The sequence below is a fragment of the Anneissia japonica genome, unplaced genomic scaffold (assembly GCF_011630105.1).
Source record: "Anneissia japonica isolate Jap-2015-1 unplaced genomic scaffold, ASM1163010v1 scaffold25213_len355544_cov161, whole genome shotgun sequence".
Classification (NCBI taxonomy): Eukaryota; Metazoa; Echinodermata; class Crinoidea; order Comatulida; family Comatulidae; genus Anneissia; species Anneissia japonica.
Genome location: NW_022755918.1, coordinates 57,083 through 84,322, shown reverse-complemented (window position 1 = coordinate 84,322; position 27,240 = coordinate 57,083). Strand labels below are relative to the sequence as shown.

The window sequence follows — 27,240 nt, the reverse complement described above, 5'->3', positions numbered from 1 at the left end:
AGCAGTTATTTATAAATAATGACTTTGAAGTCAATTCGTTATTTATATATAATGAAATCAGTGAACTTATATTATATATAAATAATCGTAAGTTACTTTTCATTATTTATATATAATGATTTGTTACCTTTTCATTATTTATATATAATGGAATCAGTGAACTTATTATATATAAATAATTGTAAGTTATTTTTCATAATTTTTTTATATAACGATGTGTTTCCCCTTCCTTATTTATATATAATGAAGCCAGTAACCTTATTATATATAAATAATGTTTGGTTAGCCTTTCATTATGTATATATAATGTAATCAGTAAACTAATTATATATAAATAATGAAACGTTAACGCAATTATTTACATATAATCTTTTAGACGTAAATGCACTATATATAAATAATGGGTGATCTAGTCAATTATATGTTAAATAATGAATTATATATAAATAATTGTGTTAAATAATAAATTTACACTTGGCGCCTCATACATTGTACCGCAGCCTCAATGAAATAGTAGACTCCAAACAGACGTAGCGCGGTTATGGAGATCGAACATATCGAATCCTGTTTTGGCATACTTTATATACCTGTCGATTTCGCATGTACATTTTCTGGTGAAAGATGTTGCCGTACTGCTAGCCTAGGCCTAGACAAATATAGAAGCACACGAGACTTTTAATAATAACTGCTATTAACGTTTATATAATTGATAGTACGTAAGTATTTTTTTTTTCATCTTTTGAATATTGGTGCCCTTTAGGCTAGGCCTACCCTTCTTAATTAAGCTCTTGCTCTGCTTCTAGGCCTAGGAAGGATAGGCTACTGCTAGGCTTGGCTAAGCTAGGAGGCTGGCTAGCCTAGCCTCCAGTAGAACTTAGGCATAGGACCTAGACCTATTAATAGGTCTTGCTAGGGCCATTGTTCGGCTATATATAGTGTAGGCCTAGGCCGGCAATAGCTAGCCTACTTTATAGTGAGTGGACCCCTATTAGGCTAGTCCTACTTCCTTATCTATTCTATTTTATTAATAATTATATGCAACTTGCAAGGTTTGAGTGGGGTTAAACAAAAATATAAGGCCAACTGGCAATCAAGACGGTGAAATATTTAGGTCTGACCCTATTCCTAGGGTGACTTTAAATTTCAGCATAGAAAAAGTGCGCTCTTACCCTTAGTCTTAATAATTAGGCCTATCTCTCAATAAAAAAAAAGAATAGCGAACACAAAATAACACTGAACAATGGGATCAACAATTCCAATAATATAGTAAATACAGTAGGCCTACTTCAAGCGAATGCTAATGGAGGCTAATTCGAGAGGTGCCAGTTCGAGCAGATGCATTTATAGTAGTGTGAACTATAACATGGATGAATTTTTAGTATCCACAAGTAATGATGAGATTGTTTTGTTTTGTTTTTGTTTTTTTTTTTGCAGCAAATTTGAATCAGAAAAGGATGAAAAACAAAAATAGGAAGTGGCATCCGCTTGTACTGTATTGACTGGTTTAATTGAATCTTATGCTGTTGTTAAGTGATGTTACTGTACTTTTAAGTTCACTTTTGGCAAACTGGGATTCGGCACACTGGGTTTCACAGTCTTTGATTTGGTATTCGGCAAACTGGGTTTTGGCAAATTGGGGCTCGGCACCATCATGTCCCTCATTCTTTGAACAATCTAAAAATGTGTCATTTGACTTCAGACATACCTCAAAAATTTTATTTAAAAAAAAATTATTTTAATGTATTCCAGATCACAATGGCTGTGCGTGACTTTGTGGAAGGAGAATGTGGGACAAGCAATCCCCTGATGAAATTGACAAGCCATTTTATGGAGGATAAGTCCAGGCACCAGGAAGGTCTTCACATAGCCCCAGGAGTAGGTCATCGCACAGAGTTGTCAGAACAACAGGTAAGTACATCAAAATCTTCTGTTCCTGTAACTTCTTTGCATAATATTTATTTTAATCCCACAACGATTTGATGCATGTCCAGAGGTATGCATATCCGGCAGCTTATTTAAAGCGCAAGGCCCAATTACACAGGGATCTCAGGAGCTAGATTGATCATTAAAGTTGTCTTGAATCATGTCAGTTATCAAACCATTTTTTTCTTTCCTTTTTCCCAGTTGGTTGGAGAGTTTTTAGCAGAACACCACTATAATGCAGCTCCACAAAGTTTTCATATGAATGCACTGTTACAAGAAATGCAAGATATTGAGGATGCTCTACATAGAAGGCAACTCCCAGCTCAAGGTATTGAGATGAAAATATTAATGATGGAAGGGCTGAGGATAGAGAGAATGATGAAGAGGATGTGGATGGCAGAATGATGAAGAGGATGAGGAAGGTCAGAATGATGAAGAGGATGAAGATTGTGAGAATGATAAAGAGGTTGAGGAAGGGCAGGATGATGGAGAGAATGATAAAGAGGATAAGGATGGAGAGAAGTATAAAGAAGATAAGGATGGAGAGAATGAGGATGGAGAGAATGAAAACAATAACTTTTTTAGTGAAATAATAAGGAGGCATGTTTTATCGAAAGTGATAAAAATGAATATGGTGATATGGATGCTGAGTTAAGCAAGATCAATGTTACATGCTATAATGACAAATATCAGTGGTGTAGATATTAATGAAGCTGTTTTAACTGTCAGATAATTTTATAATACCCCTCATTAAAATACAAATCTAGCACCAGCTATAGCTGATCTGGCCACCCAACCCAATTGGGCTCAAGAATTTCTTGTGGCAGAGAAAGAAAGGATAGAAGACATAACAACTGAAAGGCCATCAGATTGGACGAGAGATTTTTTGGAGAGTCAAAAAGAAGCTGGTAATTAATTTGTTTTATTATTATTATGTCACTAAAACCTACCTTATGGGGAACTATAGATAATGAAGAAATAAGAGAACAATAAAAAAAAAGTTAGCGCTAGTTATTATTATTAAATATATTATTATTTTAATTATTATTATTAAAATTATTATTATTATTATTAAATATATTATTATTATTAAATATATTATTAAATATAATTTGTGTATTTAAAGATACTTCTATTACTTTGTTTATTATTTTTATTAATTGAAATATATTTTTATTCACTTTTTAAAACTTTTTAAAAATATTTGTATTCTGTTTGTTGATTTTGTTTAAAAATTAAATTGAAATATATAAGAAGTAAACATTTTGAATATGAATTTACAACAATCCAGTTTGTTGTTTATGAAAAGTCAACATTCTTGTTTTTTTTTTTTACCATATTTATAGAGGGTGACCTTTTCAGTGTATAACGAAGGGTTGTCTGATATTCAGGGGCCCTCTTGAATGAATTTAATAATGTGATGCTTTTTTGTTGTCATATTTCTTGTTGTACTAATTTTTGCAGTTGGTCCTGAAATTCTGCCTGAAAATCCAAATGCTAAATGGGCTGAAGAGTACCTCTCTGGAAGTGCTGAGAAATTATGGTATGTCTATGGTTCAATGTTTAAAAATAAAGTGGAGCAAAGAAAATCTGGGCTGCTGTGGGAATATAACAAGTGATCTTTGGTGTATCTACACTGCCTCCTGAGCTAAACAGTGGCAGATTCAAAGGGGAGTCAAAATTATGAGAAAATGGAGAAAATAAGAAAAATATATTTAAATTTAAGTGTGTCATTTCCGGCCATCTTGAGGTGCCATAATCATAAACTTTCTTTTCTTACCTCAGCCCCAAATTGTGGTGAAAAACTCCCTCACTGGGCTCCCCACTATTTTGAATTCCTGGATCCGCCACTGCTAAAGCATCCTATTTGGCAATGGTTGTTTCTGGTGCTGCACTTAATAGAATCTGGAGGTGTTGATCAAACTCAACAACCAACCGATCAGAACAGGGTCCGGAATATGTGCCGGTCCCACAAATGCATGTGAACAGGGCCTGGAATATGTGCTGATCCCACAATTGCATGTGAACAGGGCCCGGAATATGTGTCGGTCCCACAAATGCATGTGAACAGGGCCCGGAATATGTGCCGGTCCCTCAAATGCATGTGAACAGGGCCCGCAATATGTGCCGGTCCCACAAATGCATGTGAACAGGGCCCGGAATATGTGCCGGTCCCACAAATGCATGTGAACAGTGCCCGGAATATGTGCCGGTCCCACAAATGCATGTGAACAGGGCCTGGCATGTGTGCTGGTCCCACAAATGCATGTGTTGTATCACAAATGCAGGTTTATGTTAATAAGCTTTCGTTTTGTGGGAGCTTAGCAAGAATATCCAAGGCTAGGCGTATGTGGGCAAGTGGCTCCATGATGACTCGGAAATCAAAATTGCCAAGTGACAAATGGTCCCTCCAACATCTTTGTGACCGCCGATGCACTACATTACGTGTGAGGGTAAAATGCACATGTTCGTTTTAGCTGACTTGTTTTTTAGTGACTATATTTTTTTTTTCAGGCTTAATGAATATGAACAGCAGTCAGATGACGTTGGTTGGTAAGTTGTCATTAACTATTATTATGTTTTTGTGTGTTGATGCAAATCTCATCTTATTTCAGCCTTTTAGCTACAAATTGAGTAACTCAGGAATCAAGTGTAGATAAATTTGAATCTGCTCATGTGACCTATCTGACATTGACCTATGTGATCAATTTGAACCCATGTGATCTAGTTTTACAACTCACTAATTTTTTTAGGATTGATGAATACAAAGCTGAAGATAACTTAGCAAAAACTGCCAATGAATTGCTTGGAGCTGTAGATGATCCAAAATTTAACAACTCTGAAGTAAGTGTACAGATCACAAGAATATTTATGCCAATATATATACAGCATCTATATTAAATGTTAACAAGTACCTAGTGGTACAAACTCATTTTTATGAATTTACTTCCAAACAGTCATTCTGCTGCCTGATCCTGTTCACAGGAGCTAAGATATTTAAACAAACACTTAGGTACCCCAGTTACTTTCAAAGAAGTTCTGAGGGGTTATAATTGCACATGATTGAGGAAGTTTCCACTAGGTTTTTTGCTTATTGAGCATCTATCCAAGATCTAGCTTGGTTTGAGCAACTGAAACCTTGGATTTGAACAAGTGAAGACAAGGCTGCGTTTTACGTTGTTTCTGCTATAGCACTCAACAACACATCATTGATATCCACCGTGATCTATGCGCATGATCAATGAATCATGTCTATTTACAACATCTATGCAGAAATACTATACACATAATCTATGAACCAACTCTATAGAGCATATTCCACAACTGTCTACATAATGTACTAAGAGTCTTCTTGATACTTCAAAAATTGGAAGATCTATAAAGGAATTTAATTTTAAATAATTGTTTATCTTAAAGTTGTTGTGCTTGATTTGTCATCAATTATAATAATTTGAAATCTATATGTTGATCATCAAATAGGTTCCCTTAATAATCGAATGAATGACTGCTTGATTTACTGATGTGTACAATAAATTGATCAATTTAGTTTTTTTGGATTTTTTTCACTATTTTGATTTTTGCTTGTTTGGTTTTGTGTTTAAAAAACTGTTTTCTTCATTCTGCTCCTTGGTCACTTCTTTTGTATTTTGAAAGAATTAACAAATAAATATTTACTAACTTGAATTGAATGAACCAATGTTTTGCTTCTGTCCACAGTTTATGAAGTTTGTAAAGAAATTAGGTGATGGTGAATTAGTCATTGAAGATAATCAAGTAAAACAAAAAGATGGTCATGTCATCGAAAGCACAGCAGAAGCGTGGTCACAGGATTTTCTAAATGAACAGGTATATATCCTTCTACAATTATGGCTTTGTTAACTATTTTCATCAAAGGCTTTCCTGAATAAATGGGTAAGCAGTTCCTTCTAAAATAGTGTCTTTGTTTAATATGATCATTATCAATAATATTGTCATCCTATTGAAGTCTTCATTGTTCATTCAACATCATTTCTATCATTGTGTTAAAAAGTGGATAATCCTGTTAACCGACCATCATTACCTTCGTCATCATATACTGGAAAGGCGGTTTGGTGCAGCGATCTGCATTCAGGTTCTGAACCTCGTTTTCCAGAATTCGAACCACACGATGACCATTCTCGGCCAGCCATGCTTAGCTACCCAGCTTGCAATGTTGATGGGCTGTGAAGTGCTCCATGCTATGTTTCGCCCTAGATGCTGGCTTATATATTAAGTAAATATTTCAAGTTGACGTGTTTAGTGGGCTTCAATAATCTTCAATTGTTTTGTGCTTGAGAATACAGGTCTAATGGACATTTCCGCTAAGGTCCCACAAAAATTTTCTCTGCAGAAGTTGAGTGAAGAATGGAAATCTGAGTTCATAACTGATATGTCGTCCAAGACTGTTCCATCGGATGAGGAATTCTGGGATCGTTTACAAACGGAATGGGAAAATGCAGCCAAGAATGAATTATCCGGTTCCCATCCATGGCTGAGTGAATTTGAAAATGCCACATCATCTGACCAGGTAAAAATATACGTACTGGCTTGTGTTTTACTTAATATATTATCTTTCAGATCATTTTTTTCTCATCTTTAACAAACCAGTTAAAACTATTCAGATATCATAACACATACATTCGTGAAAAAAATATTTCATAATGACAGGTTGAATTATTTTGTCATAGGCTTTGACACAGAAATGCGCAGTTAAAACTACAAGAAACCTAATGATAGTGCCTATAATACTGTAAGTGATGATGAAATGATATATCATAATGGTGATTTTGCAGGTTTACCAATTCGAAGAAGATAATCCATTAAGGGATCACACTGATCCATTTCAAGAGGGATTAAAACGGTTGGAAGAAGGTGATCTTGCAAATGCTGTGTTGTTATTTGAAACAGAGGTTCAAGAAAGACCTGAAAATGCCAAGGTGTGTTAATTACATCATAATCCAAGTCATACTTAGTAAAGACTGCAACTCGTTACTGTATGTTTAATATGTTTAAATGTAATATTTGATAGGTATTTCTATTACTTGGTTGAATTTTATTTGTATTCTATTCAAATTTTGTTATATTATGTTCCTTTTATTATTTCCTTTGTAAATTGTTTTATACTGAGTTATGTGTATAATTTATACTTTTATTTACTTTTATTGTAATGTTTATGATATTGTGTTTTTCTTTTTTATGTTCAGGTGGTTGAACTAGTATACTTATAATATAATTATTTGTTACTTTATCATTGAATTACATATAAATATTGTGTAAATTAAATTATATTATTGTTTATTTTTTGACCGGAGTGTAATATTTCTATGTTAATTATATTTAAATTTTGTTATATTATGTTGTTTTATAATGATTAATGTGTATAATTTATATTTTTATTTACTTTTATTGTAATGTTTATGATACAGTAGAATCCTTATTAAGGGGATACAGTACCTTCAGGACTAAAAAAAGTGTCCTCTTAATAGGGGGTTGGCCGTAGCATTAAAAGATATGCTTTCTCTCATTTAGTTCCTGAAAAAATGTCCTCTTAATAGGGTGTCCCAAAGGAGGGGTTCTACCGTATTATGTTTTGGTTCTTTATGTTCATGTAGTTGAACTAGTAGAGGTGTACTTTCACTTGATTTTCTCCATCTTGCTTATTATTGTTTATTATATGTTGTGAGCTGTATTTTAATAAAATAAAATAAATAAGTATGAATCACTAATTACAGAAATTATATTGTCAATTGAAAGCCATTAAATTTAATGAATTTATATTATACATACAAGAAAGTATTCAAAAGATGAATTGGATATTAATATGATGTTGTTACATGTCAGGGTTGGCAATACCTGGGCACAACTCAAGCACAAAATGAACAAGAAAATGCAGCAATACTGGCATTAAGAAGGTATGTACATTTCACACTATTGATGCCTTTTTCTACATATGTGTATATCCATATAACCCCATAGGTCCCAGGCGCCCCGCCCAAACTTCCAATTTCATATTGGATGAGGACCAATAAAGAATTATTATTATTATTATTATAACTTATATATATAAAGGTATTACTGAATATGCTAAAATCTGTGGGTATATACAGTAGGGGCCTAATTTAGTTATGCAAGCAGTTGCATGCTATTACAAACACCAAACTACCTCCAAAATTGATGGTAAATTATGATTGGTCAAATTTGAATGATTGTCATAGCTACACTGTGAAATCAGGGTAGGTGGGTGTGGGTACACATGCCCAAATGTTTGTGCTTCTTAGGCCCTCACTGAAGAATGCTGTGAAAAAGGGTTACTACAGTGCAGTATCATCATCATCTCAATCATCTCAAGCTAGTGCTTGTATACTTTTCCATCTCCCTCCCACCCAGAAGCCCCCATATCAATACTCTTGGATACTGTAGGCCACTGAAGCTATTTAGTTCATGTTGGGTAAAACAATTATGTAAATTGACCCTAGCAGGCAGGCTGACTGGCTTGAGTCACATGCAGTGTAATCAGATGATATGCAATTTTCGGCATTAAAATATGATTACATCACCACTGTATTCACCATTCATTTACTAAATTTGTTCACAGGTGTTTAGAATTAGACAAAGACAACCTTACAGCATTAATGGCATTGGCAGTGAGCTATACAAATGAATCTATGCAAACACAAGCTCTCTACTCATTGCAAGACTGGATTGGCAGCAATCCCAGATATTCGCATATACTCAAAAGACGAGTTGATCATTCAGACGTGCCAATAAATTCAGTGATGTCCAGGTAAGGCAAAGCTATTTATTTATATTATAATATAATATAGTGGTAACTGTCTGCTATTATTCTCATTTAATACAGATGAAATATAAAATGCACAATATGCAACTTCCTTCATTAGTTAAGATCTGCAGTTATGCATTTATTAAGGGTATTTATTAATATGTTGAAAATCAGAATGTATGATACTTCACTGAGGGAGGTATCAAATATTGTGATTTATGTTTTTGTGACATACAGGGGCGTTTCTAGGAGTTCTTCCCCTAGAGAACCTGGTCACATATGTAATACCTTGATAGTAAAGGATAAAATCCAAGAAAATGCATTACCTTGGTACCATAGTTCAATAATCAGTGTCTTAGGTTCGAATCCCATTGAAATCCATACAATTATGAAAGATAATAAATTGTCTTAATATATATCACTAAGTGCAATTTTAATGAATACAAGTAAATCTATTGCTTCAAGTCAACTGAGATAAGTCATCAATAATTTACAAGAGAATGTTTGTGTGGCATTTTCAGCAATCTCCACCATCATGTGCAAGGCCTGTACCTGGAGGCAGCCAGAGAGTCTCCGGAAGAGATTGACCCGGATGTGCAAGGAGGACTAGGGGTCTTGTTCAACCTTTCTCAGGAGTATGATAAGGCAGTTGATTGCTTCAATGCTGCGCTTTCAGTCAGACCAAATGTAAGATATAATTTTTTAAGTATAATAGATATTTTGTACTATATAACATAATGCAATGATAATCAAATCTGCCATAGCAGAAACAAGGAAAGCTATTCTCAAATAGATAACTACAGAAGAACTAACAATTCTTACATTGCATCATTTAAAATATTTCTGGCAATACTTTGGCTATTGTTTTTTCCCCTTAATATATATCCAATAAATTAATTATGATAATAATTCTTTAATGATAATAACAAGGTGTGAATACCAAGGTCTGTAAGCACTATTAAATCAAATGCTGTTGGAATAATAAAAATGACTTACTGCCAACTTTTGTTTGATTTTGATTTTGCAGGACTGCTTGTTATGGAATAAACTGGGTGCAACATTAGCAAATGGAAACAGGAGTGAAGAAGCAGTGGATGCCTACAGACAGGCACTGCAGCTGTACCCAGGCTTTGTCAGATCTAGATACAACCTTGGCATAAGCTGCATCAACCTAAGATCATATAGGTAAAGTCCAGACTACACATCATGACCATACTATAAGCACATCATAACATTATATGGGCATACAACAGTTTTTTATCTATGAAAATTTGATAATCTGAAAAGTTTAAAACACTAGAGAAAAAAAATTGTTTTTTTTTAGTTTAACTATTATGACATTTCTTATTTAAATAGATCAATTTTCATTAAAATGCAGATAAAATCATTCAGTTTTTTTCTGGTGTACAGAATAATAGAAACAGTATCATTGTGTGTATAGGGAGAAAGATATTTTTCTCCTAACCCCAGCTTGTAGCATTATTAAGGAAAATATTTTTTGAAGTGTCTTAAGGTCCCCAAAATGACCTAGTTATTTGAGGCGCCAGTAGAATGTCAGACACCACCCCCCCACCCACCATATTTATGTAACTGCTTCGTTCTACTCGAGGTTTCTTGAATTTTAATTATAAATATTCCAATTTCTTTTTGTGACCTAGGGAAGCCATAGAGCATTTTCTCACAGCACTGCACTTACAACGTTCAGGGAAAACACTGAACAGAGAAGCAGCCGTAACGTCCGACAACATCTGGTCAACACTGCGGATGTCCATATCACTGCTGGGACGCCCCGAATTATACAAGGCTGCTGAGGAAAGGAATTTAGACGCTCTAAATGAGGCCTTCCATATTACGACATGACCCTGTATTCGCTGCATATGTCAGCATTTTACGTATCTAAAAATTCCTGGGCTGGTGCCATTTTATTAGTTGGGATCACATGAGCTTCATGCTTTGTAATTAGTAAAAATATATGTAACATAATTATTTAAATATATTTCAATAAATGATATAAAAACAAACATATTGAAATTTTTTAAATGGCCAGGGGTACTAAATTTGTGATTGTGTAAAATAGAACTCAGTGGGCGATTACTTCAGGCAACAGTTTCATCTACCTGAACATTATCCCATGGTTGAGGTGAGATTTGTTTATTGATGATACTCTCAAATTATACATTCATATTCATCATGAAAATGTGTTCAAACATTATATGAATTTAGTATTACTATGCACAATAGACCATTTCCCTAAACCTTGGATATTGTAACTAAGGTTCTACAAAATGACAATGTAAGCAAACATAAACATATATATTTGTGGGAGAAATGCATTGTCCTGGTCCTCTTAAGTTTTATTGACACCCGGAAAATTCCATTACAATTACAGTATTGATATGATGTATACATAACTACTGTATAATCACAATTAAAAATGAATTCAGATCATGTTTGGCAGCTTGGTGTATTTAATGGATGAGGCCTATTTTTCTTTATTATTATTTGTGGGCCAGATTGAAGTAGCCTGCTTACCATCCATTTGATGACCACTGCAATAATATAATGTATTAGACCAATCAAATCAATTAAGAAATATAAAATTGCACAAGTATTGCATGTTGGATATCATAACAGAAAACAAGGGTATTGTTATCCATAATTAGCTCACAAGGAAAGGCGTAAAATAATAGATTACTAAATGAAAACAATTATAAATTTATATCCTATTTTGTTTATATAGCAAGTTATTGTATCTGAGAAAGATGATTTTGAATAAAATCGAGAAGTGGATGATAAATAATGATGTGCTAGTCTGTCATGCCATTTTATTTGTGTTTGTGTTAATGACCCAGCACTTACAATATGCACCAATGCAATAACATACATTTGTACAGTTAGTGATTACCACTCGACGAAATACCAATAAAACATTGTACCTCAGCCCCAAACCATGGTGGGGCCCCATGAAGTAGTCTAGACTTATTTGTAAATTTCCATCATCCTGGGGTCCCCTCTATTTCGAATGTACACTGAAAGTAAAAACAAAATGGGTACTGTACCTAATACTGTACACCACTATTGGTGACATGACAACCAGAAAAGCCATATGCCATATTGGGATCATTTCCGTACATTTGGAATTATAAATTACAATCTCAACTTTTATTTTTATTTTTTATGACGATTCACACACGTTTTATGACCCAATAGTCTAAAGTTTGCTGAGTAAAAGGGCATGGTAAAAAATAATTCATTATCTACTGCACATAGCTTAAAATGAGATAAATGTACAGTATTATAGAGTAACATATCAAAACATGATGAAATGTTTTTCTTTTCCTTTTGACTAATTCTGAAACGTTTTTTAAACATATTGTATATAAAATTATGTGATAGGCTAACTAGATATCATTTTTCACTAGAGCTTCGATGAATACTGTCAGTAAGCCCCCTAACTTTTGGCGATTCAAAGTCCTTGAGAATGGAGCAGTGAACGTTATTTTTTGGTTAGGATATTTCATGGTTATGTTTCTATTTGTTAATGCAAAGCGCATAGAGGCAACTTTCTTAGATTATTATTATTAATGGAAAATGTTTACTCGTCTTTATCACTGAATACAAATGATGATGTCATAAAACAATGGCATTTTTCTTGATGTTTATGACATCATTGCCTGCTCAGCGTATTATTCTGTGCTTCGAAAATACGCATTTATTCCGCGTGCGCGAGTTGGCTTAGCGTACTACCGTACTACGTATCGCAAATGTACATAATCAAATAAAAACAAATAACAATGAAGGAATTGTCTAAATCGGCACACTATAAAAAAAAAAAAAAAGTGAGATCTCAGATTAGGCCTACTTGTGCTAATGGTTTTAGTATTTCCAATTTAGATCAGAATTGAATTTTAGAATGATTTGTTGAGAACTTTGTAAGCCACATCTTTTTTTAGCACGATCTTTTTTTTCGAATTCGCGAAACGCGTGCATTCTATTAATACGCATAACGAACTGCGTAGTCTTCAGAGGCTATATAAAGAGCTCCGTTCCAAAAAAAATCCAACAGTTCTTTCGAGAATACGAAAATCTGAAACTTGTTTCATTACAACAATTGCATACTACTATTAGCCTAGCTCACCAGTTTTGTTACAACACCGGTATTCGTTTTACTGAAAGACCAACTGATGTAAGTTAAACATATTTTTCCTGAAAATATTTTGCATATTATGGACACTAGAAAACGTTATTTTTCGACAAGAAACCTAAGCCTTAGCCCTATTTCATTAGAATATTAAAGTTATTTTAATGCGCTTTATTTAAGGCTGTTGCTACGCAGTGTTGCGTGGCTACCAGAGGTACGGTTGCGTTATCTGCTTTTGGCATGTCATATTTGAAAACGTTTTCCAGAGCTCTGTCAACACTATCATTGTGACAGGGGAAAAATGTAATTTATGTAGTCACTCGCCGTTCATTTAATAATAATGTTACTCGATCTTAATTTAATATCGGCAGAGAATGTCTAAAGGTTCAACAACATTCACCGGCATTCCCGGAGAAAACTTAGTCGACCGAAAAACTGATATCTTGCCCAGGTCTACTTCGGCTTCTTTATCTGGAGAAACCATCACACGACCAAGCAGTGTCGGTTCCAATGGCAAGGCAGTAAGCCTATCATCGATTCTGCCAACTGCATCTGGAGATTCCAGTAGAGACCAAACTGAACATTTGGCAGTTCAAGGTCCATCTCCACGTCAGGAGTTACTCAAACGACGAGTAACTACATTGGCTGACTACTTTGCGCCATTGGTTAAAAGTACGGCAAAGCAGACGACCAACATCCATGACATAACGTGTGATACTGACATGGTTTCTAATGATGCTGCTAAAACGGACGAGAAAAATAATGCAACAGGTAGGTCGATCTTCATTTGTATTTCTATTATTTTATTAAAAATTCTATATATCCCCAAGAATAATTGAGCCAACTTCTACAGCAGATTTCAGCTCTCATTCATTTTCATTATTTTAAAAGGTTCAATTTGCGAGCCCTGTAGCCAACATTCACCGAATGAAGCCACTTTATCGAACCCTAAGGTTGTCAATGATACACCTTGCAATACCCCGACAACCACCACCGAACATGACATGATTATTGATGATGACTTACATCAAACTACAAAACCTACTAAAGGTATGTATTGTATATGTACTTTTTTTTCTTTAAAAACACAGATTTGTAACACGTACAACATTGGCAGCACAAGGGAAAACAACTAAATTAACTACAATAATTTTTTTAGGCCTATTAGAATGCCAATTTCATTGTTGTTTACCGGTGTTATTATTTGTCAGGCAAAATCATTTTACAAGTACATCTGAAATGCATACAAACAACACTCTCTTTACAGGAAACAAAAAAAAAAAAAAAAACATTTTCTACATTTTTCTTCTCTGTATCAGATTAGAATGCTTTTCCAACCAATTTAACTAATTACTAGTTGCACATTAACACAATGTAGGCCTACTTCATTTCATTATTAATAATTGATATACTGGGTACAATATTTTCTATGGACACTTTATGTTGTAATGTTTTGGAGAAACGTTATATTTTTTTTAGACTTTTACTGTACAATAACACGGGCGGATCCATAATTTTTTAAACCAGGGGCGGATTTAGGGGGGGCGGCCCGGCCCCCCCCCCTTTTGGGAGGTAAAAAAAAAAAAGAAAAAAGAAAGAAAAAAGGAAGGAAAGAAAAAAATGATAGCCCAGAACGCCTCAAATGTTATTTTCAGGCGTCTAGAACACCAAAGTTTCGCGGGGGCATACCCCCGGACCCCTAGGGCATCGTTGTTGCGATCGGCCCAAATTTCAGGGGGGCCCCCCCTTTTGGACATCTCTGGATCCGCCCCTGTAAACGGGGGAGGGGGGAACAGCAGTTTCAGATTAGACAATTGAGAGCATATGATATAGATGTGCATTGAAATTTTTAAAATTTAGTGGCAAAACGGGGAAGGGAACCATGCTCCCTACTGGATTCGCACCTGAATAATATGGTCTCATTGGTTTTCCTTTATGTTTAAATAAAATTAAATCGAGTTTTTTTTACTCGTATTGAAATTATTTATTTCTATGAACTGCTGACGGGAAAAGCTGGCGATGGGTGGGGGTTTACTATTTTCAGTGTCACATTAAGCTTAGTAATAGTAAGCCACTACTCTAATAGTAACCCATACTCTAATAGCAACCCATCCTAAAAACCAATCAAAGAATAGTAGTAACCCAGGGTTATTAGAAAGTTTATGGTAAATACTGTGCAAGTTCAATGACAACTCTAAATTAAATATTCTTTATTTCATTCAGAAAATCGCGCGTTCTTGCAAGCAATCAGACAAAAGATCTGCACCATCTTCAAGAGAGATCAGCAACCTAAACCTCGTTCGTACCTTGATGGATATAAGAGGATCGCTAGAACCGACCTGAAAATTGTTGTCAACAGTGACTCAAATGAACCTATTTTCCTAGGTTCCGGATCATACGGTGCAGTTACTTTGATGTCACTATCTCAAGGTGGGGAAGAGGTTCTGGTTGCTGTAAAATCATTCAGACAACGTAGCAAATTTGCATCGAAGAATAATTATTACCAGAAGATAGCAAAGGAAGTTAAGGTACTCACAAAGCTGGTTAGAATTATAAAATGCCGGTAAAGCCGGGCACTCACTGCGTTGTACATCCGCCGCACGACGAATCCACCTCTGCTTCCGGCGAGCGGTAGACGACGTAGCGCCGTCTGCTGATTGTCAGTGGCAGTCTGAATGGATCATCATTAAAAAAGTATCCGACTTAACGTGACAGTACTATAACTATATATTTGTTTCAAATTAATAGACCATGTATTACTGTATTCTGAACAGATGCAGATTGATGACCACATATTTGTAACACTTTCAGTCCTGAAAATCACAAATGTGACATCAAGGGGTTTTTTATTTTCTAGTTTCTAGATACAATGCAGGATGTTGAAGAGTTTCCAAAAGTGTATGGAGTTTGCAAAAATCGAAATAGTTACCACATCGTCATGGAGTTTATTGGCAAAGAAAAATCTAAGGAATCAATAGATCTTGCAGAGGCAATCGCTGAAGAAATTTTATGCGGCTTTCCACACAGAAGCGTAACATCGGACCTACTATGGCTAGAAGTCTTTCTAGATACCATCAAGGCCATTCACCAGATGCATGACAGAGGAATCCTACACTGCGACATCGCTCCAAGAAATGTCATGCTGTATAACAACGGTCAAAGGTAAGTGAATTGCAATTCTAAGACTTTCAAAGGCTGCAATTCTTAAATTAGAATACAGTACTCTTGTTAAAAATAATTTCGTACTAAACTCTGAATTCATATTATTTTACTAGGGTTGCTGGAAAGCTTATCGACTTCGGTCTTGCTTGTAGCGAAGATAAACCTCGCTGGCTTCCCCTTGGCAAACTTAAAACTAAGGCAGCAGCTCGTCATCTTCTGGAACAGGACTCCTTCTTCGCACCAGAATTCTGCAAGGGCACGTGGTTGAACAGAGGTGGTCGCTTCTCAAGGGAAACTGATATATGGATGTTTGGAAAGATGCTGGACTGCGCGTCGGAACTTCTCACCTGGCAAACTAAAGCTGATCTACAAAATTTAATAGCAGACTGCACTTCATCTGATCCTCAACGCAGAGCTTTAACTAAACACATCCAGTCTGAACTGGAATCTGCCATCTCCAGGATTTGTGTCAACCATCTCGGTTTCTGAAAAACTAAACTAATTTAGGCATCATCAGAATCATCGCGTAATCATGTTTATAATAGATCTGCATAATTTTCAATAATCAGTGTACTGTATATAATTATTTATCATCTAGACATGTATCTATTTTTATATCGGAATACCCAATAAAGTTTACATATAATTTTTAATATTTTAATTTAATTTTGTACTTGTATTTATTTTCAGTGCTGTATATTAGTGACTCAAGCCATGTACAGTACAGTCAACATCCAATTAGTATCATGCCATGACTTGATCGAGTACAGAATGATGCGCCCTAGCAACGCCATACAACATAAAACGGCAGCTTCCTTCGTCTACTAGAGTATCATATCACATAAGAAACAGAGGTTGAACTGAAGATGATACCATAATTCAATGGAGGTATAGGGAGAAAAAATTTTCCACTGAACAAGCGAGTCTGAATAACACACAAATGACTATAGTAATTGACACTTGATTAATTAACATTTTGTCTTTGAGACATACAAGTTACAGATGAAACTTGGGAAGCTGGAAATATGAAAACCAAAGAAGATGCACTGTCATGGTTGACAGATGATACAATGAAAGGCAAAATTAACTTATAAATGGAAGCCAAAGAACTAGATGATTATGTTCAAGGCAACATAACATTTTTCATATGTTCACTGTAAACCGAGATCCCGAAATGCAGATGCAGACAAAATACACTCCATTACAACACTCACGTAAGTTTACAAGAATATTACTACACTGTTCCATTTAAACTTTAGTTAAACTACAGTTATTGCTTAGGTATTGTTGATGAGTTGGAGGTGGTAGGAATCCAAAAAAAAGGATACAAAATCCTTAGGCTCAGAAAGTTTAGAAGCTAAGCTTAAGTATTGAGGTACTTAACTGATTTGTCAGTTTTCAAGTTTTATTTACAATCCAGAAATGCATTCATCTTCTCAGCCAATCCAGGTATGAGATTTCTCGTCATTTTTAGCAACAGTGGTGGATCCCAAATTTTTTTTTTTGGTATAGTGGTAAAAGTGAGATGGAACCTTATTGTGGGGCTCCAGGAAGCTATAAAGTTTTAGTCATTTTAATGTCTTATCTAAATGATTTCACACTAGTTAGTGAATTCATGGCTCCTGCCGGGGAGAGGGAACAATCTTTTTCCACCCCTTTGATCTGCCACCGAGCAAAACTTGATGAAGGAATATTATGATGCAAGAGTAATAGTTTTACCGCAGTCTGATAGGCACAAAAATCTGTACTGAATAGATCATTCTAAGGCTCTAGAAGCCTATGGCAACATGCCGATGCATAACAAAATTTAATACGACTAGCTTTGGAAACTTTTAAAATAAACAACTTCTTTAGGATATCCCTATTAAGGTGACACCCTTATCATGGGACACCTTTTTGATGCCATTAATAAAGGTTCTAATTTGTATAAGGTATAGAAGATGCATGTTTCTGACATCTTTTCTCTATTTTTTTTTTTTTTCAATTTAATAAAACAAATATTGTAAAATCATTTTTTTTTTCCATTGCAAAAAAAATTGTGTAACTGAAATGACACAGTTACTTTACTGCATTCTCTCACAAATAAAAAATATTAAAAATGTGAAATTCGTAAATCGCTATTGCATGCATACGTCAATTATTAAAGGTCGCTGACTTCATAATTACTGACCTTAAAATTTCATTCACGCAGGCATTGCATTGATAAAAAATTGTCTATGACTAATTTATCTATGACAATGCTAAGATGGTTTGCTAAATGAACTTAAGCATTTTGCTTTGGGTCACATTTTTTAATGCAATTAATTAATTAATTTTCTAAGGTTAGATTGATTAATCCCAAGCCTGATCCCCCACGTAGACACAGCACGATTACTACGTAGTGCGCACATTATACATCAGGCTTGACAACTTGTTTTTTACTACGAGTACAAGCTCTTAGCTTGACATGTTTTATAACAATGGCCTTACAGCAGCGGAGGCTGGTTTTTTGAGGGTGCAAAAAATGAGAACTTAACCCACTTTGTGTCCTCACCTATGCCCATGATTTACACCGGTGAGTATTGTAAGAATGCCAATGTGATCAAGCCGGCCATTATTGGCCAGTTTAATTTGAGCTGTTAGTGTTAGATTGCTCTGGGTTAGTCTGTCATCATGGAAGACCCTTCATTCTCCCTCATCTGTTTTTGCTTTTTTATTGCTGTCATCGACCGTGTTGACTCCACTTCTTTTTAATCCTTTCATCTTCCTTGTTTGTAGACTGCTAATTTCTTGTTTCTGCATATGTATCCTCCCATGTTTGGTACCAAACACATCAACATCAATGTTTTTCTTTTTCTTTGCCTTAAAAAAAAATGTGCAACAAAAATGATATCTTTGTTTTGGAGCTTAGATTGAATTATAGATCATTACTATATATGGACATACAGTACAACATTTTTTTTTGTAAAATAAAATTTGATAGTGTTGACCAATGACATACCTTTAATGCCTTTGGTTGTTTTGAGGCCCTCTTGAAAAGATCATCCGAGGCCAGTTTTGTCCTCCTAAAGATTAGATTCAGAGACGGCCCAATTTCTTCTAATTCTACTCTTGGAGTCTTGCAACCAGATTTTTTCAAAACCGTTCTGCATTAAAAAAATAAATAAATAATTAATGAATTGGCTGATAACCTAATACACTTAATTGAGGTTTTATCATAATTTCTACCAACATAACCACAATCACCACAGAAATATTTGCTTTATGGTGCAATTAACCTTTTAAGCTTTTTTCACGCCACACCTTTAGGTTGCTACGAAGAGTAACATTCATTAAGAACTGTAATTAAATTATCGCAAACAAGAGTATATTTGGCTCTATCGTTATACCTACGTATGCATTGAAAATCCAATAAAAAAATTACCACAGAAACTGATGACACAACCTAGGCTAGGCCTCTCTGAGTCACTACTAATAACCAAATAGTAGGGGCAGCCAAGGCTAAGTTGCATGGACTCGAAAGGCTGTACTGTACGCTGAAGAAGGATAGCGTACATATAATTCTTCGTGGTATGCATTCATTATTGACAATCCTTAAAAAAATAGCCACACAGGAACTGAGAGAGAGCAGTTGGCCTAGCTAGTGAGGGAGGGGGTGGGAAGGGGGGTCTAAAGCTGAAGCATAAAAATCGGCTATGATGGAATTTATCTATAACTCATCCAACCAGCCAACAGAATGATAAAAATCTTAAAATATATTTTCAAAATTTGAATACAAATAAATAATAATAATATTATATTTAATAACAATAACAACAATGGTAAGAACATAAGCTAAAGAAGGTCTATAATATGGTAGGCCTAGGTCTACCTTGATTCGTAAAACACATTTTCTACTTTTCTAATTTGGAATACTGTTTAGTATGTTTTTTTTAAATATTTTAATAGTGCGACTCAATGTAAATAACTTCATGGCTATTGTTACACCAGTCATAAACTAATTCTACCTGTAGGCTATTATTTTTATGTTTATGTGTTATATCATAAAACAAATGCATTGAAGATGATATAGGTCATTCTCAAGAACACATTAATTTATTAAGTTTGGAAATACAAACCAGTTATAATTTAAAGATGTTGTGGCATTTTTTTATATGAAATACTTTTTGTTTATTTATAACAAAGAAAGAAAAATCCTCATATTTCCCAAATCAATCAACAAATAAAAACTCCACCCATTTTTGCATAAATTCTTCATTGCATTATGTTGTTTTAACATGAACATTTACTTTTTTAAATTTATAGTAATACACTAAAAACAAATGATTAAAAGTGTCAGAGAGAAAAACAATGAGCTAAAGTCCTAAACCAACAGCTATTTACCTTTTTATAAGAAACAGGTGGGGAAAATATTAAGTAATATAAATGGTAATCTATAGTGCTTATGACTAAATTAATTCAGAGATAATGAATAATGACCCTGTATTGGAAATAATGCATAATTATATTGTGCTTAAATACACTAAAAACAAATGATTAAAAGTGTCAGAGAGGAAAACAATGAGCTAAAGTCCTAAACCAACAGCGATTTACCTTTTTATAAGAAACAGGTGGACAAAATATTAAGTACCATAGACAAAAAAATAAATGGTAATCTCTAGTGTTTATGACTAAAATTATTCAGAGATAATGAACAACGACCCTGTAATGGAAATAATGCATAATTACATTGTGCTTTCCACAATAAATACAATCAAAAGAATCAACAGAATTAATAGCCTACCTAACTAACCAAAAACTAACTAAAACAAAAGTGTTAATAATAAACCAACAAACCACACATTAGTGTACAGTTCACTGATCTAAAGAAATTTTGCATTACAAGGTTATTTGTATTGTCCATACCTGTATCCTCTCATTAAGATCTTGTTAGCGATGGCAGTGAAACAGATTACATGTTCCAGACCAGCCAATCGAATATTCGAAACATTTTCACCACGGAAAAAATCTGAAAATACACAATTTACATATGACTGTTGTCAAAATATGTAATAGAAATAAAAAAAATACACTGTACAGAAAGTGTAAAAACAAGAAAAAACACATTTAAAAAAGAAATAAATAATATTTTAATAAGATATTAATAATGATATTTGATAAGGTAATGTAAACCGTTACTAAGAGGACACCTTCAAGATCAAAAGTGTTCCCCTAGTAGGGGTGTCCTCTTAATAGGGGTTGGCTGTAGTGTTAAAGATACACTTTCCCTCATTTAGTGACAGAAATAAGTGTCCCCCTTAATAGGGGTGTGTCCCAAAGAAAGTGTTCTACTGTATTTGCTTTTTAGTAGGATACTTATTTTTTAATTTTATGGGTTGTTAGTGGACAAACCAGGTGTATCAAAAAAGTGCTTGTTTTGATAATAGGTTAAAATGGCTAAAATACATAGCATTCCAAACCTTCCCTGTTGGATCATAGGTCCTCAATTAGCCATTCTTTGTTATTATCATTACACCATAATTCCAAAATCAAACTTTGTATGTTAATTAATAGAGAAAGGAGACACACACCTATAAGCAAACTCTTTAGTCTCCGGTGCTCTTCGTCATTCTCAAATAATTCCCCACAAAAGAGCAAACAGGGCTTTGTTCCTTCAGTGATCTTTAAATTCTAAAAAAAAAAAAAATCCATATAATGTCGTATTTTCAGGTAGCACACAAAAAAGCAATTGCTTCAATACACTTTTACAAACGTCTATTCTAGAGCACAGCAGTAATCACTATTTCCTACTGATTGTTGTCCTGGGTTTTTTAAATGTCCACACAGCTTTATAGTTGTGTTATACTGGCTCTCTTATGTATAGGAATAATTAGGCTCTGGGTGCACGATTTATTGTGAATTCGTGAGAGAATAGTTTCAATATCATGTAAAATTGAACATATGCAAGTGCATTTTGCAATTACTAACCTTAAACTGTCTTAGGGACTGGAAACTATCAATTCCCAGCTCAATCATATCTAATATTTGGTGATCAAATGTTCTTCCTAGAGTCAAGAAAAGACAATACTTTTATTATTAATCTAGTTTGTGATATACAGTATAGTAATACAATAATAGTATAGAGTGTTATGGCCATTTTTGGAAATGGTATCTTCTGTACCGTTATATTGGAAGAAATAAAGTTAACCAGCAACGCATTGAAAACATCGGTCTTAGTGTTTTATTGGGGTCGAAATAGACGAAACATAGAGTAACATGTATTTATAGCCACTAGTCTCTGTATGTTAAGAAACTTTATAAAAAGTTGTTGAATTTTGATTGCGGAATTAGAAAACCTAACCCCCACATTTTTTAAAAATTAGTTTAGACTCAACACACAAAAAAAATATTTAAAGATTGTTCTTACCAAAAACAAGATTGTTGGGTCGCTTCTTAGAATGCGAGCCAAAAAGGAACAGAGACGCATCATTCATATTGGAAAAAAATTCCTGTAAGAAAAAATGGTCACAATATGTGTGAGCTAAAGTTTATTTTTGATTTAACACCAAGGACCGCAGGCAAACTCTGATATTATTGAAAATTTGATGTTCCTATCCAGTGTGCCTTAAAAAAAACTATATAATGCTGCTTATTTTTGTAATTTTTCACTAATTAATGTATTTTCTGTTATTTTATGATTTTTTTTGTAGCTGTTTTTCAATAATTTATCTCTTAGCACTGGTGGCAAGTTTCTTTTAACATTAATAGGCGCTTTATATGTTTTATTGCATTATTAATATTACAAATGATTGGTATCAAGCTTTAACGACAAAGTGTTTAATAGATAATTATGGTAGACCGGCTGCACACACAAAAATGGTCTGCTGAGTGCAATGGTTCCTGTTGGGCCGCCCAGTGCCTATCGATAAGTTAGATGATTAACTAGTAAATGGTTACCTGAAGCCAATAAACTTGAAGACTTACCAATGATGTTTGGTCATCGAATGGCCTTAAAATGTTTTTCCTAAAAAAGAAAAAATATTCGCTTCGTTAACATTTCAGATGAATCAAGGTAGACTATTTCTTCTTATCGTGTCTATTCACCAGTTCATACTCTGTAGAGCCTTGTCGATTTAGGTCTAAAAACTTGACATGAAGATGCTACAACGTGATCGCTCCTTATTGACCCCATTTTGGAAGACTATCAAGATTTTAAAGTAGAGTATGAATCACCAGACTTCAGACAGTTTGCGTTTCAATTAAATATTCAACATGTTCAATTAAAGTTAAACATTCATTTAATTCTTTTTCATTTACAGTATGTACAATTTGTAAAGAAATAGATTAAATATTAATTTTGAAAGAAACCCAAAAAGCAATGCTTGTGAAGGGCTGCCTGAATCAAAAAGAAAATAATCAATATATTGTATAGATACAGCTGTTAAAGGAAAATTGTACATAAAATGAAAACCGTTAAAAAGTATTGGTGATTAATGAATTTGACAAATATATAAAAAAAATTATTTTTTAGTTTTAGAATTCATGACTGTATGTTGATACACGAAATTTGTTAACTTTTATTGAGAACAGGTTTATTAATGGGAATTTAATTATTGTACACGTAGTAGGCTGTTTTAAAGTTTGTGACCCGAAAAACTGAATATTGTGTTGACAACCTAAATTTTGACATTGTGGTAATGTATTGTTACTGTATGATGCCTAAAAAATAAAGATAAATTCACTCACTTTTTTTTTATATATATATATATATTAAATATAATCAAAATTCACCTTTTAAACATAACTGCATGTGGCTTCTTCAGCATATACAATTCTTTTAGTACTTGAGTGACCCGCTCACTGGTTCGACCACCACGGACAAACATTGCAGTTTTTGTTTTTTCTATTAACTTGGGTGCTCGATGTTCTAGAGCTCTTTTAGTTCGTTGATTCTTTGGTTTCCTGGAATAAAAGTTGATTTTTAAATATTAATTAAACAAAAACATTAAACAGTTATAAATCACTATCATAATTAGCAGCATTGCCATAGCTCAGTTGGCTAAACATTTTAAATCTTTGGTACGCTAATACTACAGCCTAGAAGGCAGACAGGCTAACCTATCCAATCCACCAGGGCAGGTCTGGTTGACCAAGGATAGGCCTAGACCAACTCAACCTAGACCTGGGCCTAGACCGAGGTAGGCCTAGGGCCTAGACCAAGTAACTGTAGAGACGAGGCCTACGCCTAGCAGCGTGGGCTAGCTAGCCTACACTAGCCTTTTCGAGTTGCCTAGGGCTACTATCTAGCCTATGTTATTTTTCGTAAGTAATGACCTTAACTTACACAATGCGTTGCATAATTGAAGAAGTGGTGCAGTATCCAATTCTAGAAACAAATTGTAAACAAGTCAGGCTAAAACCATTAAAACGAAGAGAAAAAAAATTCTTCCTTCAAAACCGTACCACCACATGTGATGAGACCAAAACAGGCAGCGCAAACATGGGTTCGGAGGATCGGAACGATCAAGGGTGCTGTTAATACATTGGTTCTTTTCCTTCTGCGCATGCGCAATATTATTACGTCCTATTAAATCGTGTTTTACAAGTGGATCGATACTTTCAGTATCATCTGTGAACTTTTCACGTGTATCTATGTCTCAGCAAGGAGGTATTAAATTCACAGGTATCCGCATTCTGTTGATAAAAATACAGGAAAATACCTCAAAAAAATTTGAATAGCTAATTAAGAAGAATAATTATTAGCTTAGCTTCCAACCAATGTTTTCACCGATTTACAGATATTTTACTACAAAATTGATTAAAATGTTATTGAATTTGTTAGGTATTTTCTAGTCTTTTGACTGTTTTGCCGGTAAGTTTCACTGAACAACACTATGGTAGGACCTACGGTACGTGACGGATCCAGGAATTCGAAAGAAAGGGGGAAAGGGCCACGGAAAAAAGTTCCACATAGGGAGTAAATACTCCTCAGCCCCACCATTCATGGTTGGGTCTGAGGTAAGAAAATTTATGATTATGGCATCTCTAGATAGTCGAAACGGTACTCTCAGACTTCAATAATATAATTTTCTTTGTTTTCTACATTTTTTTTGAATAATTTTGAAAAATTTAAAAGGGGAAGGGGCGGCCGTGCTCCCCCCGCCCCTTAAATCCGCCACTGGGTATGATGCTGCATATCCGATGCGTCAAATTATATAAAGAGTATGGCTTATGAACATTTTAAATTCCAATGTCTGAAATCATGCCATCGGCCTCTAATACATGTGTTGGTGATCTTTATATCCATTTGTGTATTTGTTCTGTGTTTTACCAACAAAGCAAAACAAATTTATGTTCTCCTGAGCAATGATAATAAATATGATTGAGATAAAAAGACTTTACAAAATTAATATTGTGAAAAACACAATTAAAAGCATCATAATTATTTTTTCTATTATAGGCCGGCCGCACGACAATTTGTTGAACAACTAAATAATATATACCGTATCTCATTATTGTGATGAACAAACTGGAGGTTCAATAGAATACAGTAGGCCCAATAGAACCCTATACCTGTCTCTTATACACATCTAGATGTGTATAACCACTCCCACCACCACCCTCCCCCACCCCCACTAAAGGGCATTTATATACGTATCTATCCCAAAAAATAAATAAATAAATAGCCACTCGAATAAACCCCCTTCTCAACAATATTATTCGAATACGGTACATAGGCCTATATTTTTTTTATATAATTCATTACCATGATAGGTCAATGTATAATATATTAAACGTCGTACGTTTGTAAGTATTAATCATACAATTGATAGTTATTATTATTAATATTATTAATAGTATTAATTAACCATTTTTATTCTTCCAATAATTTTTTTATAGCCGGATTTAGCTTCAACCAATTAACACTCCTCTATTAGATAAATAACACTTTCTCCCTTAATCGGAACGAAATTCTGTTGACCAACCCATGTATGAATATGAATAGTTTTAAATATCAATTACATTTATACTTTGTTTCAACCATAAAAGTATTTCTATATTCATATTGTCATATCATTAGAAAAGAACAATATTTAATTTACAGTACAACAATATACAACTATATTTATTTGAGTTACAATTGTACCATATTTTTATTTTTTTAGTTTAGGGACCCACATTAAAAGCCTAGCTTACTGTGGGTTTCCCTTTTCTCAGAAAAAATTGCAATTAATCTTTTGTAAATATTGTGTTATTTTTGAGAATTAAATTTATTTGAATTGAATTGAATGTACACCGTTTTGAATATTAATCGTGTGGGAATTTAACTATGGATGCTCCTATGGAATAATATTGATACTGACACGCTATCATAATCATCAAAGAGAACGTCAGTCTGCATCAGATATTTTATAATTAACTGACATAAACCAAGTGTTTTTAAATTGTTTATTTCTGTTTCTTTGACATACATTTACAATAAAATTAATCGAGCATTAATACGATATTTCGTTTCAAATATGGTTTGTTGTTTGGGAAATAATAAGGTCTTAAGAAGATATTAAATAACAAGTGTGTTTATATTCATTGTTCAAGTTCTATTTTTAATTAAAGACAAATTGCTAATACGAAACTCCATGTTCCATACCGAAATTTTGTCAGTGTTGTTTGCATTTTGAGTTTTAACCGTACTGTTAAGAGTGAGTATTTGCTGTGCAATGCCACGGAGTGGGAGAGGGGGAGTATGAGTTTAATGTATTTCCCCACACACGTTCCTAAAATCGAACCGACAGCGCATTGCAATACTGTTTGATTCAATGCCGGTTGGGGGTAAAACCACAATTCGTCGGGGAGAAAAAAAAACATGTACAGTATATGTATTTTCTACATAAATTAGGCCCCTATTAGTAGCTCAAAAAAATCGATTTAATAAGCCTTTAAACCCCCTAAATTGTCATATTTTTCGGATGGAACACTTCCGACAGACATTGAGCGACGCCTGACCACACCCACTTTTTTCGTCGGGGACATCGCCCCTCCCCCCACCACCGTCGGGGACTTCGGACCCTCCCCCCGTCGGTCATATCCTGGCGCCACTATCGTTTTCTGATACATTATTTTTTTACAAAAACCTGAGGAACGTATGCCCCTTACGGCCCTCTAAATTCGCCACTGCCCCTGGGCCCCCTCTATTTCAAATTCCTGGATCCGCCACTGAATATGTATGTTTATGTTTAGCGATGGCAAACTCAAACTC

The 27,240-nt window shown here is 34.3% G+C and overlaps 2 protein-coding genes across 3 annotated transcripts; one reads left to right on the top strand and one right to left on the bottom strand.

The window, feature by feature from the left end:
• Positions 1-557: 557 nt before the first annotated feature.
• Positions 558-10,663, top strand: LOC117123780 (peroxisomal targeting signal 1 receptor-like). Of its 2 annotated transcripts, none has more exons than XM_033269794.1 (15): positions 558-712; positions 1,750-1,908; positions 2,125-2,251; positions 2,691-2,831; positions 3,388-3,466; positions 4,438-4,476; positions 4,677-4,767; positions 5,641-5,769; positions 6,293-6,469; positions 6,735-6,878; positions 7,783-7,853; positions 8,537-8,725; positions 9,244-9,409; positions 9,750-9,907; positions 10,381-10,663. In XM_033269794.1, exons 2-15 carry the CDS (start codon positions 1,756-1,758, stop codon positions 10,580-10,582), a joined length of 1,866 nt encoding a protein of 621 aa, XP_033125685.1. In that variant the 5' UTR covers positions 558-712; positions 1,750-1,755; the 3' UTR covers positions 10,583-10,663. The 2 variants fall into 2 exon arrangements, with proteins under 2 accessions (XP_033125685.1, XP_033125686.1); XM_033269795.1 differs by having other exon boundaries at positions 562-716.
• Positions 10,664-17,550: 6,887 nt separating this feature from the next.
• LOC117123772 (ribosome production factor 2 homolog) lies at positions 17,551-24,529 on the bottom strand. Its single transcript, XM_033269784.1, has 9 exons — positions 24,328-24,529; positions 23,775-23,945; positions 22,968-23,007; positions 22,411-22,492; positions 21,972-22,048; positions 21,575-21,674; positions 20,910-21,012; positions 19,006-19,150; positions 17,551-18,866 (listed from the first exon to the last, which is right to left on the bottom strand). The coding sequence occupies exons 1-9, from the start codon at positions 24,339-24,341 to the stop codon at positions 18,690-18,692; spliced, it is 909 nt and encodes a 302-aa protein (XP_033125675.1). The 5' UTR covers positions 24,342-24,529; the 3' UTR covers positions 17,551-18,689.
• Positions 24,530-27,240: the final 2,711 nt, after the last annotated feature.